The 19025-nt window shown below is 35.2% G+C and overlaps 1 protein-coding gene and 1 non-coding gene across 3 annotated transcripts in view; both read left to right on the top strand.

Annotated features, from left to right (window-relative positions):
- Window positions 1–19025, top strand: part of NRK (Nik related kinase) — a 137790-nt gene that overhangs the window by 106070 nt on the left and 12695 nt on the right. The window contains exons 17-25 of one of the 2 annotated variants that reach the window (XM_008570193.1): window positions 1983–2080; window positions 3214–3581; window positions 5102–5435; window positions 8096–8282; window positions 8844–8999; window positions 10907–11050; window positions 12959–13117; window positions 17035–17139; window positions 18733–18875. In XM_008570193.1, coding sequence (XP_008568415.1) covers window positions 1983–2080; window positions 3214–3581; window positions 5102–5435; window positions 8096–8282; window positions 8844–8999; window positions 10907–11050; window positions 12959–13117; window positions 17035–17139; window positions 18733–18875 — 1694 coding nt within the window. The remainder of the gene's footprint in view (window positions 1–1982; window positions 2081–3213; window positions 3582–5101; window positions 5436–8095; window positions 8283–8843; window positions 9000–10906; window positions 11051–12958; window positions 13118–17034; window positions 17140–18732; window positions 18876–19025) is intronic. The other variant, XM_008570192.1, reaches the window with a different exon arrangement.
- Window positions 2458–2531, top strand: TRNAI-GAU. Its single transcript has one exon. It is a non-coding gene; the product is annotated as a tRNA-Ile (tRNA).

The following is a 19025-nucleotide window of genomic DNA, read 5'->3' as shown; positions in this document are numbered from 1 at the left end:
ACGGGATCGCAAGCCTCGGTGTTGCTCCCGCGCCTCGCTCAGCCAGTGAGCGGGAGCCGGTCTGTATATGGGATCCGAACCCTCGGGCGGGAGCGCCACCGCGCTTCCCAAGCGGCGCACTATCCAGTGCGCCACCGGGCCGGCCCTAAATTTTTCCTTTGGTTGCCTGTGATTTTAGGGTCATATTCATAAAGTCTGTACCCAAACCTACTTCCTAGAGTGTTCCCCTATGTTTTGTTTAAGGAGTTTTATTGTTTCAGGAAGCATATTTAATTCTTTAATCCATTTTGAGTTGATTTTGGTATATGGCGGGAGGTACAGGTCTAGTTTCATTCTCCTACTTATGAATGTCCAAATTTCCTAGCACCATTTACTGCAGAGGCAGCCTCTTCCCCAGGGTGTGGTCTTGGTGCCTTTGTCAATGATCAGATGGCTGTAGGTGTATGGGAGGATTTCGGGATTCTCTATTCTTTTCCATTGGTCAGGGTGTCTGTTTTTATTCCAGTACCATGCTATTTTGGTTACTGTAGCTTCGCAGTATAGTTTAAAGTCTGGTAGTGTTATGCTTCTGGCTTTATTTATTTATTCTGAGGATTGCTTTGGTTATTCTTAGTATTTTGTTATTCCATAGACCATATGGGATTTCCTTGAGATCACATACTTCATCATGAAGGAAATCAGAGCACCTTACTACAGATATGCCTCAAAAATCTCCAACACCCCCCTGAACTTTTTAGTCTACTAACACATCAAAAGACTTGAGAGTAAATTATTTCCTGCAGAAAAATAATGAACAAGAAAAGTACAGCCATGCCAGAAGATGACACAAATTGTAGGATGCATTCTGTGTAATGTTCTCAAAAGACAGCAGTGTTTACACACGCATACATTTTTGAGTTGTGGTACCCATACTTTGGCTATATATACCAAGGCTCCAAGTAAAAGAGAGGGTGGTAGTATTTATCTTTGAACTCCAAGCATGTAAACAATAAACAGGGACCTGAGTGTTCTCTTAGTGAAATTTTTTTAAGGCCTACTGATTTTTTTTTTGAGCTTGTTAGATATTCTCACAGTATTTTAACTACAGATGTTATTTACCATACTGCAACTCATATATCAAAAGCTAGATTTCCAAACTGGATAAATTTCTGTTTTAAGTGGAAATATTTACAGTATAGAATTGAGCTGCCCAATGTGATATAGCAGCTAGCCACATATGGCTATTAAAATGGAAACTAATGTGAAAATTAAATGAAGTTAAAAAGTCAATTTATCAGGCACACCGACCACATTTCACTTGCTCAATATTCCTGTGTGACTAAGTGGTTACTCTACTGGACAGTGCAGATGCAGAACTTTTCCATCACTGCAGTAAGTTCTATTGAACATCACTGCCATAGAAATGTTCTCAGATTTATAAAAAGGGGGTAAGTTTTATTTCTTTTCAGTAGTTCACTCCACAACTGTATTAAAATACTTGAGGATATATCATTGGGTGAAAATTGGGGGATTAGGGTTGCAGAGTCAACTCTCAAGAGTTTTGGCTAATATCTCATCATCTCATACTCTGTTGGACTCTTTTTCTACTGGTTACTATGTGAGGCCAGTGGTACTCTCAGCTCTTATTCTTGATACATTTTTTAAAATACATCTACCTAACTACGAGTCTTACTGTGTACCTTCGTACACAGAGAGAAATATTTAGCAAGTGTGCACTTAATATTGAAGACAGGAAAGCCATGTAGGACCACAAACAGAGCAAAACTTGACCTTGATATTACCTCTAAAAACAGAATCTTGGCCCCATGAGAATTTACCAGGTGATATTTCCTGAATGGAATCACAGAGGCTGCAACAACAACAGCAAAAATAAATAAATAAATAAACCAACAAAGAAACAAGGGATTGAACTGGTATACTACACAAATGAAGGAAATGGCTGTAATCACCACTTTTACAAATGTGTTTTTGGCATTCCATAGAATCTTCTTCTGAGGAAGAGAGTCCTGTGACCAGGAGGAGGTCTCAGTCATCACCACCATATTCTACCATTGATCAGAAGTTGCTGATTGACATCCATGTAGGTTTCCATATTAACACATTTATGTCTACTGTTTTATTTTTAAATTTTAAAATTCAATTATACATTCACTAAAGGAAGGAAAAGTTAGAGTTTATTTTTTATTAATCTTATTTAAGAAAGATTCCCATCGCTATGTGAACATGCAGAATGTGAAATCTAGAAATTAAAATTGAAATGGGAATAATCTTAACCAATCAGACAGTATTTTATTTTCACACTCTTACGTCAGTTAGAACATATTTGAGAGAAGAGTGATAAAAAGCTATTTGTAGAAGCTAGTCTTAAATTAAGGGGTAGAGGTTAGATGCTCAATTTTTATTTAATAGCATTCCTTGTGTGATAGGCAATGTATAAAAATAAAACATTTAAGGGCTGGCCAGTTAGCTCAGTTGGTTAGAGCATGGTGCTGATAACACCAAGATCCAGGGTTCGATTCCTGTACTGGCCAGTCGCAAATAAAATAAATAAATAAATAAATAAAATAAAACATTTAGTGAAAAAATATTGTCTGATTGTATAAATAGAAGAAAAAGTCTTGCAACTCTTTTTGTAGTGTGTTTTCAAATTATTCTATTTTACTTTGTAATTACCCCTTCTCTACCATACGTACATCCCTTCCAGCTTGCCCAAAAGTTGCTATATGACACATACCATACTTAAAAGTTGGCTTATATTAATTTGTTTTTTAGAAGTGTGTGAGATACTTTAAGACAATGTATGGTATGTAAAACCAGAGCTGGGAAATTAACATATCAATTTTAAGAGCTATGTGTTAATCCCAGCATCAGGAGGTAAAAGGAAAAGATTATTGTATTTATAAAGCATCAAATCACTTGGTCTACTCTCCAGCATCAAAAACTAACATCTGCTCCTCAGCAGACAAGTAAGGATAATAAAAAACAAAGTGAGTAAATTTTGCCCTGTGTGATCCTGAAAGGCCACTAATAATCACAGCCTGATGTATGGGTTTTGGCATCTCATCCTCACTAAAATGTTGGCTCTCTCTAGTGAGTGAACATCTTTGTTTCAATTGAAAATATATTTTAAAATGTTGTCAACTTGGAAACTTTCCAGTCTAGAAGAAAATGAAAGGCTACTAGAGACTACATTAACCTTTCTTGTGCACACAGGTTCCAGATGGATTTAAAGTAGGAAAAATATCACCCCCTGTATACTTGACAAATGAATGGGTAGGCTATAATGCACTCTCTGAAATCTTCCGGAATGATTGGTTAACTCCTGCACCTGTCATTCAGCCACCTGAAGAAGATGGTGATTATGTTGAACTCTATGATGCTGGTGCTGGTACTGATGGTGATGATGGTGATTCTAATGATGCTTATGAAGATACTTATGACCATGCCAATGGTAATAATGACTTGGATAACCAGGTTGATCAGGCTAATGATATATGTGAAGAACATGAAGATGATGACAACAATGATGAATCTGTTGATGATGAAGACAATAATTGTGATGATGCGCCTAGTTGGCCAAGGTTTGTTTTTCTGGATTCCTATCTGTGTTTTATAAGTTCAGAATTACTGGTGTATTTGGTTTTTTTTTGTTTTTTTTTTCAAAATTTATTGTCAAGAGGGTGAATGAATTTCACTTACATATTGGTAAATGGTTTGATTTGCAATAATAGATTTTCAATTGTTCTAAGGCAGAACACTTAATTTTGTGTTATTTATATAATATTCTTAATTAGCACTCAAATATTTGCTAGTTTCTTTATAACTGGAAGTATCTGAGTGTTTGTTAAAATTAATGCCACTGAATCATCCTATCCTATAAAACCAGAGTGAGTGTGAGAAATGGGATACCAAATGAAGTATGCTACTTACCATAAAATGAAGCCCTGATATTTGTGAGCATAGCTATGCATTTCTCAAACAGTGCACTATTGCCATGTATACAATAAATTTAAAATGATCTTTATCTGGTAAATTAGTGGAGAAATTGCCAAGAGTTCTTTGGTCTTTTTTCCAACTAAAAAATCTACCAAGAATTCCATTGTCAAATAAACTTGCTTTTAGAATTACCATATGCACATATGTTTAATGTTGTCTCTTATGCCAAAAAAAATAGCATTAACATTTTACTAAGCTTGGTGTTTTTTGCAAATCTCAGTTCTATAAAATATGGGTCTATAATATTGAATTTTTTGGTGGGACTTGTAGACCATAGGGATTCTATAGCAAAGCAGTCAATGTATGTGTTGGAAAGTTAAAGCAGATGTCAAAATTAACATAAACTAGATATATTGCAAAAAGAATTATGGAAATATGTTGTGGTCAAGCCAAAAATATGGGCTGGGTCATTCATGTGGCTGTGAAATTGGTAATGCTTCAGGTAGTCTATTATTTAAAAATGTACATGTTTTTGTTGCTAATCTAACACACATACCTAACAAAGAATGCAAATTCTCTTCCCTCTGCCATTCAAACTGCATTGACACAAGGAGAGGCACCAGCAGAGACCAAAAAAATAAGAGGTCCTCTCTCTCCACAAAGCATTCTCTATAGTAGTAGAAGAAGCATCTGATTTATGATAATAGGGGAGGACTTGATCATACCTGTCTCAGTACTGGACAGATCATCTATGCAGCAAACCAACAGAAGAACAGTTAATCTATCAGATGGAGAGAACAAATCTGTGGTTATTAGATTGGGGAGGGGGATTAGATAAGAGGCATAAAGAATAAGTATGATTCGTAACAATGAATATGCTAATAAAAAATTTAAAATATTTTTTAAAACGTAGAATGATTTCTCAAATTAAAAAAAAAACTTGCAGCCAGAGAATTGATTGTGGCTATGATATTAATTCACTATTTACAATTGACAGGACATGGGTCATTTTTCTTGTCTATGTTATACCAATAGTGTTTCCATAGAGCAAAAATGTGCCTGGATATGGTAGCTATGAATAAGACACATCCTAATTCTGTTTCATTTGCTGACTTTCAAATGTGTTTTTATTGGGTGGCTTTCATTAATTGGAGCTTGTTATCAGGGCAAGCTATGGCAGAGATGAAAGCTGCAAGCAAGATGGCAGTGATGGAAGTAACGGAAAAGAAGGAGTCTGCAGAGGTTATGGAAGCCAGAGAGCCAGTAGAAGCCATGAATGCAGTGCAGCCAGTGGGGGCAATGCAGCCTTTAGAGATGAGGAAGGACACAGAGCCAATATAGACAGTGGAAGAAGAGGCAGCGGGGGTAATGGAGGTAAGGGAATCAGTGGAACCAATGAAGAAAGTGGAGCCTTTGAACTCAATGGAGGAGAAATTTGCTCAGAGACAGATGGTCCAGGATTGGAGAGACCCTCATCCCAGGACTTTGAACATCAAGAGGTAATGTGCTATTTGAAAAGGAGAATGAACTTCTCTCCTTGTGAATGTGTTTCTTCATGTGATATGTAGCATTTCCAGACATTCCAAATAAATAGATTTTAACCTTCTACCGAAAAGACTTAAACATTTTAAATTGTAGATGTATAGGTAGATCTCTAGTACTTCTAATTTGGATGATTTCTATTTTCCAGGGGAAAAATCTCTCTCTCTCTCTCTCTCTCTCTCTCTCTCTCTCTCTCTCTCTCTCTCTCTCTTGCTTTATTATACAGATCACATGTCTCTATGTCTCTTAACACATACCCTTTTTTTCTGGAAAGTGTTTTTTGTTTGTTTTTATTGTGAAAAAAGATCATAAAGTTGACCGCTTTAACCATTTTTAAGTGTAAAAATCAGTGGCATTTAATATACTCACAGCATCATGCAGCAATCACCACTATCAATTTCTGGAGCTTTTACATCATCCCAAACAATGAAACAAGTAATTCCCCATTTCTCACTCCCCTATCCCCTGTTAAACTCTATTCTTTCTGTCTAGGTACCTTATGTAAGTGGAATGATACAATATTTCTTCTTTTGTTTATGGCTTATTCCACTTAGCATAATGTTTTCAAAGTTCATCCATGTTGTAGCATGTATCAGAATTTCATTTGTAAGGCTGGATAATAATTCTTCATATGTATATACCACATTTTCTTTATCCATTCATCTATTGATGGGCACTTGGGGTTTTTCCACCTTTTGGCTATTACAAATAGTGCTGCTGTAAATATTGGTGTGCAAGTGTCTGAATCCCTGCTTTCAGTTTTGGGGGGTACATAACCAGGAGTGGAATTTATATATCATATGGTAAGTCTATGTTTAGCTTTTTGAGGAACTGTTAACAAAATTTAAATTAAAACAATGTATTGTGTTTAGACAATGATTATGTCACTCACAAAACATTTATTGACTTTATAAATAGGTTTAAAATACTCAAGTAACCCCACAGATGCTAATTCAATAGGAATTGTCACAGAGAAGATTTGCTGAAGCGCATGGTATTTGAACTAATTCTTGACAAATGGGGAGTATCTGGATACTTGAAAACACAGGTGGGACTCCTGACAGAGGAAAGATCGTGCCAATCTAATTTCCAGCCTATTGCCCTTTCATACAATGTGGCTTTGAAGATGGCATGTTCTTTCATGAATTAGTACCCTTGTACAAGTGGTTTCCTCTGTCTGGAAGGGTGCCCCCTCACCTCTTTGCTGTGTGGTGAATTAGTATCCTTGGCGAACAATCTCAAATATTCTCACTGACTTCCTGAGGCAAAATTATATATGACTTCTCTATTTGCAAGCATTTTGCCCATAGTTCTATTTTAGTACTTATTACATTGTAGTTTACTTCTTTTCTTGCTTTTCTGTAGTACCAGATTATGAACTTTTAAAAGGGGGAAATTATGTCTGATTTATCCTTGATTATTTTTCTACCAACTCACCCAACATCAGGGTCCAACCTAGGGCCTGGCCTAAGATAGGCACACAATAATTAAGGAAGAAATCAATGAAAGACAGAAAGAAAGGAAAAAGGGAGGAAGGAAATTCCTTAAATAGCTTCCAATAGTAAAGCAGTATCAGTAAGAAAGTATCTATGTCTCTGTCTGTCTATCTGTGTATCTATCTATCTTAATTAAAGACATTAAACCCAGCACAGATTTCATAGCACCCTTGGGTATCTCCAGTTATCTTAAGGAAAGTTTTGGAAATTTATATAATGAATGAATCCTTCTTTCATTTTAATTTAAAAAGGACATTCTGCCATACCATACTTTTCTGGTTGGAAAGGTCATATAAACCAGTCTTTGACAGATTGGCACAACTCTCTCAGTGCCAAGAATCACTCTTTGGATACAAAGAAGAGCTTGTCAACAGACAAGCTTATCAAAAACCGTTGGTATGTTTTTTCACAGGATATGGCATCTCACGTAAATTGTATCATTTTGTGTTTTTTATTCTTGAGTATATTCTCTGTCAGTTAATGGAAGCAGGCTAGATTTTCAATGACGCATGTTCCCACTCTTGAATTTGTGTTGGTTGATTTCCATCATTAGCTTTGTCATTCAAAATTTCTCCCTACAGGATTTTTATGCTCCCAGTTCCCTGAAGGTATCTTAAAGCAGTGGAGCAGATACCCCAACACTGTGCTTGTTATTTTTTCAAGTGACTGGCATAGCATAGCTGAATGTAAGCTTTGGAATCAAACAGACTTTGGCTTCAAACTCTGTTTCCCCTCCTCACTAGCTCTATGATGTTGAATAAATTGTGTAACTTCTCTAAGCTTTAGTTTCCTTTTAAGTAATGAGATAATTATGCTTATTTGTTGGGTTGTGGGAAGGATTCACGAAGGTACTACATGGTTAAAATTCCACAAATATTAGGCCCAAAATTGTACAGTTGGGGACTTTAAGTTTTTTGAATTTCTCCTCTGACACCAGTTGCCTCAATAATGTTAGTTCTCTCTCTTCTGAGGACATTGTTGAGTTTTTCTAGTAAATGTGGATTTTATAAGAATGCAGATGTTACAGATTTTGCAGTGTCTATTTCAAGTGACCCATAGGCATGTTTTTACCACTGTCAACCTCTCAATAAAATAAAAATCAGTTTTTGGTTTTCTTTTAGGAGGCAGGTGGTGTAAGTGAGGCCTCAAACAACATTGCCTTAGGTGCTGCACCCTCAGCACCTAATGACAAGAATGAGAGTACAGACATACTGGAATCATCAACACAACTGGGTTTTTCTGCCAGCCACTCATCTCCTTCCAAAGGTTTTGGGGGAGCTGCTGATGCTGACTTCGCCAGTGCAATCTGTAAGTGTAGTTCATTTAATCTCTAAATGCTGCTATCTGTTCACATATTAAGTAGTGTTTAACCACTGATTCATGAACTGAAAGGACTCAAATCATTCTGATATTCAGTTGACATAAAGTTCTGATTGATATATGCTTTTTAAAATCTGCTCTCTGAATATTTATGATACCTAAATTTAAGCTACAATTGAGAAATCAAGTTCCTCATCTGGATTTTTTTTTTTTTTTGCATTCTAATCACAGTAACTTAAAATATATTCATATTCAGCAATGTGTTGGAACAATCATGATTTGTGTTATCTGATGGTTTAGTAGTTACTGAAATGATACCTTCAGTAAAAAATAAAACACAATATTGATCATCACTCATTGTATACATGTATTGGAATATAACTCTGTACCCCATAAATATGTACAATCAATACATGTCAATGAAAAAGTAATTAAATTTAAAAAATGCAGTGAAGGAAAAGGAACTCTTCTGGTTGTACCTCATTTGTGGAAACATATGGTGTATAGGCTAGTAATTTCTCTGAATATCTTCCCCTTATTTCTTCACAGTATATGCTGGATTCGTGGAAATAACTGAGAAATCACCTAAGCAACCCTCTGAAGTCAATGTTAACCCACTCTATGTCTCTCCTGCATGCAAAAAACCACTAATCCATATGTATGAAAAGGAATTTACTTTTGAGATCTGCTGTGGTTCTTTGTGGGGTGAGTTTGGTTTTTTAAAACTGAGTTGTTGTTTTAAAGAATATATTTTTATACATGTAGCAAGCCTGTGAAAATCATGGATGTAAAACATTTGTTTGCTGTTACCAAACCATTACCAATCAAATAAAAATATGCATAATCAATAAAAAATTAAATAAAAATGTATTTACAGCATTAATTTGCCCAGAATTGGTTTTGCTGATTTTTTTTTAACTCAATGCAGTTTGACGTTTAAATTGTTGCCCCCGACCCATATTTTTAGTTTATCTTTCTTTTTAATCTGAATTGACTTGGCTAAAATATAAAATTGGACTAGGTTATAATTAGTAGAAAATTTGAGCTTAGTTATTCTAATTTAGGGTAGTGTTCAGCATATTATACCTAATGAGGTATTACAAGAAAGATTTATGCAGAATCTTGTTTTTAAGTAGTCTTGAGGATTTGTAGAAAGTTCCTTCTATAATGTCTTAACTTTGATAGACTTTTTCAATCCTTTGTTTCAGAAGAATAATAACCACATCGGTAATGCTGAGACAGTATTTTACCTCAAGCTCATCTGAATCATAAATGAAAGAGAATAAATGAATGCAAGGAGGAGAGAAATCCCAAGTAAATCCCAACCTCCAACTTGCAATTTCATATATTTTGCTTAATGTATGATTGAACAAGGGACAGGGTTTTAAAGAAAAAATAGAACAGGTTAGCAAACATTATAATTACACGGATTGAGCAACTTAGAAAAAAATGTCATCCTCAAAATTTTGCTAATTTAACATATCAGATAAAAAGAAAGCGTTAACATTTCAGTCTGGCAAACTTACAGAGATGTAGTTAATGTCTAGTAACTCATTTTTTTTTAACTAATGACTTTATATTTTGAAAACAAAAGATTATAGGAAACATTGACTGTACTTCCCCCTCCCTCACTCCCTGACTCCCCTGTGGAAGGAAAATGCATTTCCTAAACTTGCCATTGGCCATGAAGTGAATTAGAGAACTAGTAAAGGACAGAGTGGAAAAACAAAGGCAAAAACACTTGTCTTTTTCCTTATACCCATGGAGCACAAATATGAGGGGATGACAAAAAGTTCATGGAACGATTTATGTTGTCTTTCACTTCTACTTTTCTATGAACTTTTTGAAGTTCCTTGTATTCTCCAAGTAGAAGGAAGACACCGATGTTTTCTCCTTTGTTACATTACGCGGCTGATTGTCTTCTATGTCCGTTTATGGTGAAAAATTCCCACGGTAATTTGAAGTATATTTTAACTTTAGTTCTATATCAGTCATCTCATTTGGTCTTTAAACAGTGCTTCTATTTGAACAAATAAAGCCAGTCAAAAAAATAATAGAGTATGTAGGAATTTAGATACATGAAGGTAAGAACTTATTCCACAGGCATTTATCAATATAAATTTTTTTTATATATGCATGAACATAGAATCACTCAACTTCAAACCAATTATTTACATATAATTATTTTGAAAGCATTAAAACCTTTAGCTATAGTTAGGAATGAGAAATTAAATGAATTGAACTCTTTGTATGTGCTATAGACTAAGGATGTTTAATGGTCACTTTCAAAAGGATTGATTGATTTTGATAAAGTTTGGGACACTACTAAATGTTGTTAAGATAGTCATAAATTCTATTCATGAGAAGGTATACTAGACACCAGCCAGTGAAATATTGCTAGAAGGTACTGTCTTCTATATTTCCATGTATTTCAGTGAAATTTTTTCTGTTGGTAGAGAGTAGTTACCAGTAAGAGGTTAACATTAGCCTAAAATGATAAAAAGTCAATTTTACATAGATCAGCACACTGAAATAGCAAAAATAGTAATATGAATGCAATTACAAAAAATAATCTGAACTAATATAGCACTTTTCTTTTTATACATAAACAGGAGTCAATTTGCTGTTGGGAACCCGATCTAATCTGTATCTGATGGACAGAAGTGGAAAGGCAGACATTACTAAACTTATAAAGCGAAGACCCTTCCGCCAGATTCAAGTCGTAGAGCCACTCAATTTGCTGATTACCATCTCTGGTTTGTTTAAGAACTAAAATTAGCTGAGTAATTATGCAGATTAATTAGGCTGCAAACTGGGTTAAAGACCTCCTTAGGTAAAAGTGTTCATAGGAGAACATTTTAAATATCTTAATTGGGACACCAGACTTTGCTACATGTATTTTGTAATCTATTTACAATTTAAATTAACTTCCTGAACTTCACGGTTCTAATTCTCATCCACTCCTGCACACATGACCACACCAACATCCACCATATACCTTTCCTGTGATATGTTAAGAGCAACAAAGAACAAAGTGGACAATAGTTGGATTAAAAAAGAGAGAGAGAGAGAGACTTGTCCCTCGCACAGCCTTATCACAAGGGCCTACGGATATGGTTAGTGACAAGAATGGATCCCCTGAAGACCTCTTCATTTTTCCTACACTGTAGTTGAATTTCTTAGTTTTGCTCAGTCAGAGCCTGGACCTTTGAATACAAGAGAGCAAGTAAATGGGTGTTAATAGTGATTATGATTATTAAATAGGACTTGGTATCAGGAAAACAGTAGCATTAGAGCTAATTATAGAAAAAAAAATGACTGACAAAATTAAAGGAGAATTAAAAAGAAAAGTGGCTGGGCTATAGAATAGAATGATGCTAATTAGTCATCTATAGAAGTTTATACTAGGGTACTTCAAAAAGTTCATGGAAAAATTGAATTAAAAGATAATATGAATCCTTCAGGAACTTTTTGAAGACCGCTCATATATATAATACATATTATATATAATTAGTGTGCAAATTTCCATGTTGCACACTAATAATTATGTATATTCCTATATATTATTGAGTTTGATTTAAGTTTGGTTAGAGGAGGAAACCCTTTTAGGTATGCTCAGACTTTATGATTTTTTTTAATCGTTTCATGGTCATTCATTTATAATTGTTTGAGGTACATAGAAGCAATATTTAGTTAAGAAAATCATCTGGGTAGCTTAAAGACTACACATCTGGGTAACAGATTTGTTTACTTTTCATCCAGCTTTCTCTAAACCAAATGTGCCCTTCTTTAATGCTTGAGCTTCTCTCAAATGTGGATTATTTTTGCATCAAATAGTACCGAGAACATCAGTATAGGAGGATACTCAGTAGTTTAAAGCACATTTTTTTTTACCATTTAAGAATAGAATGGAAATAGACATAGATATCTTAACCTTAACACTGCTTCAAAAATGTTATGTAAAAAATATTAAAGATTAATCACTTAGTAAGAATCCCATTGTTGGATCTAGAAATCATGTAATAATAAATCCTAAAAATGAATAAGAACAATTAACATAAAGTCACTACATAGAAAGAGAAATGTGTGATTTTAATAGCCTATGTTTCCTGAATAAATTATAAGAATTTCATGGGATTTACAATTAATAAATTAACATTAAAGATAAATTGAGTTGAGAAAAAAATAATAAAACTATTTGACTATTTTGTAATCATGCTAGAAAGATAGAACACAAAGAGATGCATTTTACTGGTCCTGAATGCCTAAACAGTCAATACTTAGACATTCTTCCCATATGCACACAGTACCAGGGACAGCTTCTAGGTCTTCTTGAGTGGTAATGATTTAGTGAAAAACCAAGGTAGAAATGAATGGATGGTAATTCTGTTGCCCGCATGGTCGTGTTCTTAACCTGTTTCTAAGAAGTTTTTTAGATCCACTTCAGACAGGCACATAGGTAGCTGGTAGACACTTTGACTATTCCCTGAAAGTGAGAGATTGCTATCACATTTCCAAACTCTGAAGGAGAAACTCCAATGCAATGTAATTTTTTAAAAGTGCTTTGTACTTTAATGAAAGCGTTTGGTTACAGAGGCAAAATACCTTTACTTTTTTGTTCTTCTAATATATGAAAAGGAACTGTATCTTTTTTTATCTATCAGGACATAAGAACAGACTTCGGGTGTATCATTTGACCTGGCTGAGGAACAAAATTTTGAATAATGATCCAGAAAGTAAAAGAAGGCAAGAGGAAATGCTAAAGACGGAGGAAGCCTGCAAAGCTATTGATAAGTTGACAGGCTGTGAACACTTCAGTGTCCGTAAGTCTAATTCCATGTTTACTATAGCTGTATAAATTTTGCTTTTTTTCATTTATTTTCATTTGGTGAAATAATTCTGAAAGGCAGAGTAGATAAATGAAAGAATTTGAAACTTCAAGATGAGTGAATTTTATTGAGACATCTTCTAAGTCTTTCACACTACAATCTTGGCTATTATTGAGAAAATACTGATTGACTGAAATAGCTATTAATGTTAAGTTTGATTAAGTCCTTGTTTTTCTTCCCTTCCCAGTCACCCTAAATATTCCAGATAAACCGACATTTTTTTTTCCTGCCTCTGTATAGATTCATCTATATAAATGTTCTTGATGCATCTTTAACAACCTGCAGAGACTCATAATATTGCCTTCTTTGGAACAGCAATAAAATAGAATCCTTCCTAATACCTACCAGGAAACTTTATGATGTGTCAAAAAGAAAGTTCTTCCATGATCTGCTGACTCTCACTCCCACTGTCAAATTCATGAGTATAACTGCTAACTATTTTATGTCTGATTAGAGTGTTTTCACATCCTGTCTCTTCACAACCATTTACTGTGAAATGGAGTAACAACTCCAGGGTCTCAGAAGTCTGCTCTCAGATGTCAGCAACTGTGAAGTAATGTCATCCCATTCTGTTCTATTTTTGAAGCAAATACCCTCTATTCCCAGCTTCTTTATTAATCTTCTTTCCCTCTTCACTAATTGCTCCTTTAGGCAGAACTGGTGGTATAGGTGGGAGATAGCTGGAATCACATTGTATGAATTGCAGCAGGGTATTTTTACCCTGACTGACAAATTTTGTTCTGCAAATCAAGTGGCTTTTACAGGATGGGTTTTCATATGTGTGTAATATCTACACATACACCATTAAAGGGGTAAATGAGTACCCATATAAATTAAGCATTAAATAAATACACTACTTCTAGTTTTAGGTATCACTACTTCTCTCCAACTCATAGTATGTAAATTTGATAGCCTCGGAAGTAAAAGATATTCCCAGATGTTTGTAAAGCAGAACTACCTCCTACTAACATAAATTTTTAGTTCAGTAAAAGATAGTTACAAAGGTAGTCATCTTACAAATTTTGCTTTGGTAGGAGAATAGACTAGATAAATCCAGTTTTCCTGGTTAACTCCATTCCAATCCACACCAACTCTCAGAACAACCCAAAACATTTGTTCCACTGACAGGTAAAATGGTAGCAGCTTCACACAGGAGACCAGCAATGAGTCATACTTGCCTGGTCTTTTCATAGCCTTCTAAGATCCACAAAACAATGGACTGGCATAAATTACTGCCCTATATTAAAGTTATAGGAAGTATTTGCTTAACAGAAAATTTATTTGCTTGTTGAGGTTTATTAATCATGCTCCCTTGACTTACCTGGGAATAATACAGGAGACAATGAAAGAGTAAGCTAGACTCAGATCAAAAGAGAGAGACCGACACTGTGTATTGGTCTCAGACGAAGTCCAGCAAGAGGGGACAGAAACAATATCCTAACCAAGGTAAAACAACATATTCCACAAGAACCGGAAGGCTACCTTTGAGCAAGCATATACTTTTTAATGCTTTTTGTTTACTCTTTTTAAAAAAAGTCCTATTGAAATAATTTACATACTATAAAATGCACCCATTTAAAGTGCACAATTCAATGGTTTTTAGTATTTTTATGGAGTTGTGCAACCATCACCATGATCTAATTTTTATCTTCCCCAAAAGAAACGCTGTATCCATTAGTTGTCACTTCCTATTCCATCTCTCTTCCCTTCTCCCTCTTCCCCTCATTAGTCCTAGGTACCCATTAATCTACTTTCTTCCTCCGTAGATTTGCCTCTTCCGGACAATTAATATAAATGGAATCATACATTACATCGCCTTTTGTGACAGACTTCTTTCACTTAGCATAATGTTTTCAAGGTTCATCCTTGTTGTATCACACGTATTAGTACTTTCTTCTTGTTTATTGCTGACCAATATTGCATTGTATGGATATACCACCATTTTTTCTTAAATCCATGTATCAGTTGATGAACATTGGCACTCTTTCCACTTTTTGGCTATTAAGAATAATTCTGCTATTAACATTTTTATGTATCTTTGTATGTGGATATGTATGTTTTTTTCTCTTGGATAGTACTGCTAGACTTTCATAGTGGCTGAACCATTTCACATTACCATTAGTAATGTATGAGGGCTCCGTTCTCTCTACATCCTTGAAAATACTTTCAGATGTCTGTCTTTTGATTCTAGCCATATGAGTGGGTGTAAAGTGGTGTCTCATTGTAGTTTTGATTTGCATTTTCCCAGTGAGTAATGTTGTTGAGCATCTTTTCATGTGTATACTAGCCGTTTGCATATCGTCCTTAGAGAAATGTATATTCAAGTATTTTGCTTATTTTTAAATTGTTTTTTTTGTTGTTGAGTTGTAAGCATTGTTTAAATATTCTATATAGTAGATCCTTATGAAATATATGATTTGCAAATATTTTCTCCCATTCTATAGGTTGTATTTTCACTTTCTTTTTTTTTTTTTAAATTTTTATTTTGTCGATATACAATGTGGTTGATTATTGTGGCCCATTACTGAAACCTCCCTCCCTCCTCCCTCTCCTCCCTCCCACCCAACAATGTCCTTTCTGTGTGCTTGTTGTATCAACTTCAAGGAATTGCAATTGTTATGTCTTCTCCCCCCCCATTTATTTTTTGTGTGTATTTATTTATTTATTTTTAGCTCCCACCAATAAGTGAGAACATGTGGTATTTCTCTTTCTGTGGCTGACTCGTTTCACTTAATATAATTCTCTCAAGGTCCATCCATGTTATTGTAAATGGTAGTATTTCATTCGTTTTTATAGCTGAGTAGTATTCCATTGTGTAGATATACCACATTTTCCATATCCACTCATCCGATGATGGACTCTCACCACTCCTATTCAACGGAGTATTTTCACTTTCTTGATAGTGTCATTTGATGCACAAAAGTTCTTAATTTTGATGACGTCTAAGTTATCTATTTTTTTCTTTTGTTGCTTATACTTTTCAAAGTCAAATATACGAATCCATTGCCATGTTCAAGGTTATTTAGATTTATCTGTACGTTTACTTCTAAGAGTATTACAGTTTTAGCTCTTACATTTAGTTGTTTGATCCATTTTGAGCTAATTTTTGTATATGGTATGAGGTAGAGGGTCCAACTATATTATTTGCATGTGGCTATCCAGTTGTCCTAGTAACATTTGTTGAAGAGACTGTTCTTTCTCTGTCGAATGATTTTGGCACCATTGACCATAGAAATATGGGTTTGTTGACTCCCAGTTCTATTCCATTGATCTATATGTCTATCCTATGTCAGCACCATACTGTTTTGATTACTGTAGCTAGCTTGTAGTAAGTTTTTAAATTAGGAAGTGTAAGTCCTCCATCTTTTATTTTCTTTTTCAAGATTGTTCTGGCTATTCAGATCCTCTTGCAATTCTGTGTGAAATTTGGGATCAGCTTTTACATCTCCACAATAAAAGGCCATTGGTATTTTAATAGGGATTGCACTGAATCTATAGAGATTGCTTTCAATAGTATTACTATCCTAACAATGTTAAGTCTACCCATCCATGGACCTAGGGAGTTTTTTTCATTTATTTAGGTCTTCTTTAATTTCTTTCATCAATGTTCTATATTTTTCAATGTACAATTTAGAGTACTCTTGAAGGCTAATGAATACACTCCATAAAACTATATATTTTGTATTTTGTTACATTTTGGGGGACATCAAATTGTAACCAAGTAGCTTTTCTTAAAATATACAGTCTGTGCTCTTACTTTGTTTTTATAACATTTTTAATGACAGATATAAATACTTGAGTGTTCTTTTTTACTCTGTGGTATGTTACTTCTTTGTGTTTTATCATTGTAGTCCAGCATGAAGAAACAACATATATTGCAATTGCTTTGAAATCATCAATCCACCTTTATGCATGGGCACCAAAGTCCTTTGATGAAAGTACTGCTATTAAAGTAAGTGATCTCCTTTTCCTTTGGATCATACAGTTTTTCTTTCGAAAAGAAATTGTAAACAGAACAGTATTTTGGAATGCAGTTGCAGAAATATTTACCATTCTTCTACAGTTAATGTAATTTGAATATACCATGTCAATAATTATCGTTTAACCCTTTTTTAGACAATTCACAGGCACTACAGCAAGGGAGAATGTGAGGGAAATCCCTGACCCCTCCCCTTACAGGATCTCCCCACCAGCTCCTCACTCCCAATTCCTGTAGTCTACATGAAGACCTTCTCTTCTAGAGCCCCAAACACAGGCTTTGGGTGCCACCCCAATGACTTGAAGCTGAGGAAGTCCCTGTTCTCTCATAGTGGGGGGTGGAGAGCAGAGGGAAGGTAAGGAAAGGTGTGGCAATGGTAGAGGGGGGAACCCCATTGGAAGAGGAAGAAGGGAAGAGAAAGCCTTTGCTCCAATTACCATGACGACAGTAGGTGGGGGTGGGGAGGAAAGGGGTGGGTCTATACCTCTTCTAAGCTGGAATTCTAAACACATTTCTCTCTGGAACTGTTGTGAGGCATAGTGGTTAGGCTTCCGAGTACTCTTTCTACGTTTATTACAATTTAGCTAAATTTCCATGGATCAGCTACAGAAGGTAAACATTTAGTGTTCCAAACAATTAAGCTGCTGCTGATTTTTTAAAATTACATTCCATAAGCTTGGGACTGTTTTTTATCTAGAGCAACTTACTTATAATGCTCCAGAATTCTACTAAAATAAGATTACTTTGTATTTAAACCATAGTAATGTGGGCTGATTAATGAACTGGCAGCATTCTATTGAATCCAATAGCTCCTAACCTGGGGTGTACATCATAATCAACTGGAACATTTATTAAAAGTCTAGATCTCAGACCAAACCCCAGGCTGAATTAGTGGGTCTGGAGGGGGGCCTGAGAATCTATATTTTTAGCATTTCTTCAAGGTGATTTTGACAGGTTTCTACAAAGCACTGATAAGAACACATCCTGGTAGACCTCCACAACTTATTCATAAAATACTTTTGTATCTTACATTAGGATCTGTTTACATGGTATATTTTGTAGGTCAAAACATTCATGTATACGATAAAAATGGGCTGATTCTTATGACTGCTGCTCAATGTCCATTTGCACAATAATGATGTTCTTTTATAAATAGCACAGGTTACTATATAGACAGTCTGGGTCTGCCCCAACACAAATCACATCTCTGATCTGATCTTCCTAAATTGGTTCTGGGCCAGCTGTCAGTATTTGGATATGGGTTTGTTCTTGGGTATCTGCTGATAGGTCAGAGCTGCCTGATACGGAGCTGGAAAGCAACGAGATAAGTACCAATAGTCTGTTTAGCCTAATACACAGTTCCTGGTCCAGGTCATCACACTAGGTCTTCAGTCCCACCTCATGGCTACAGTATGGTGAATCCTGTGATGTTCATTCCTCTACTGTGACCTGATCTTGGCAATGAAGCCTGCCTGGCCTCTTGCTTCCTTGGACTAGAAATAATAAGAGCCTAGATTAAACCCAGTCTATGGTAGGTTAACATGTATGGCCTTTTTCATTCCTTACCAAGTATGCATTGATCAATCAGCAGACTCGGAAGGAGACTACATGTCCTATGAAGCCTATATACGAATACTGGCAAAAATACAGGCAGCTGATCCAGCTAACCGGTTTAAGAGACCAGATGAGCTCCTTCATTTGCTGAAACTCAAGGCAAGGATTTTAAGGATGAGGCAGAGTTTAGGGCCATACAAGGCTCTTATGCTATTGGTAGTTTGACCTTTGAAGGGAAACCCTATATTTAGAACCTGAATATAATTATGTGTTTGTTGTAGTAGCAGACTTAAGAAAAGTTGTAATACA

The sequence above is a fragment of the Galeopterus variegatus genome, unplaced genomic scaffold, assembly GCF_000696425.1.
Source record: "Galeopterus variegatus unplaced genomic scaffold, G_variegatus-3.0.2 Scaffold579, whole genome shotgun sequence".
Classification (NCBI taxonomy): Eukaryota; Metazoa; Chordata; class Mammalia; order Dermoptera; family Cynocephalidae; genus Galeopterus; species Galeopterus variegatus.
The sequence above is the reverse complement of the archived record's forward strand: the minus strand, read 5'-3'. Positions and strand labels throughout refer to the sequence as shown.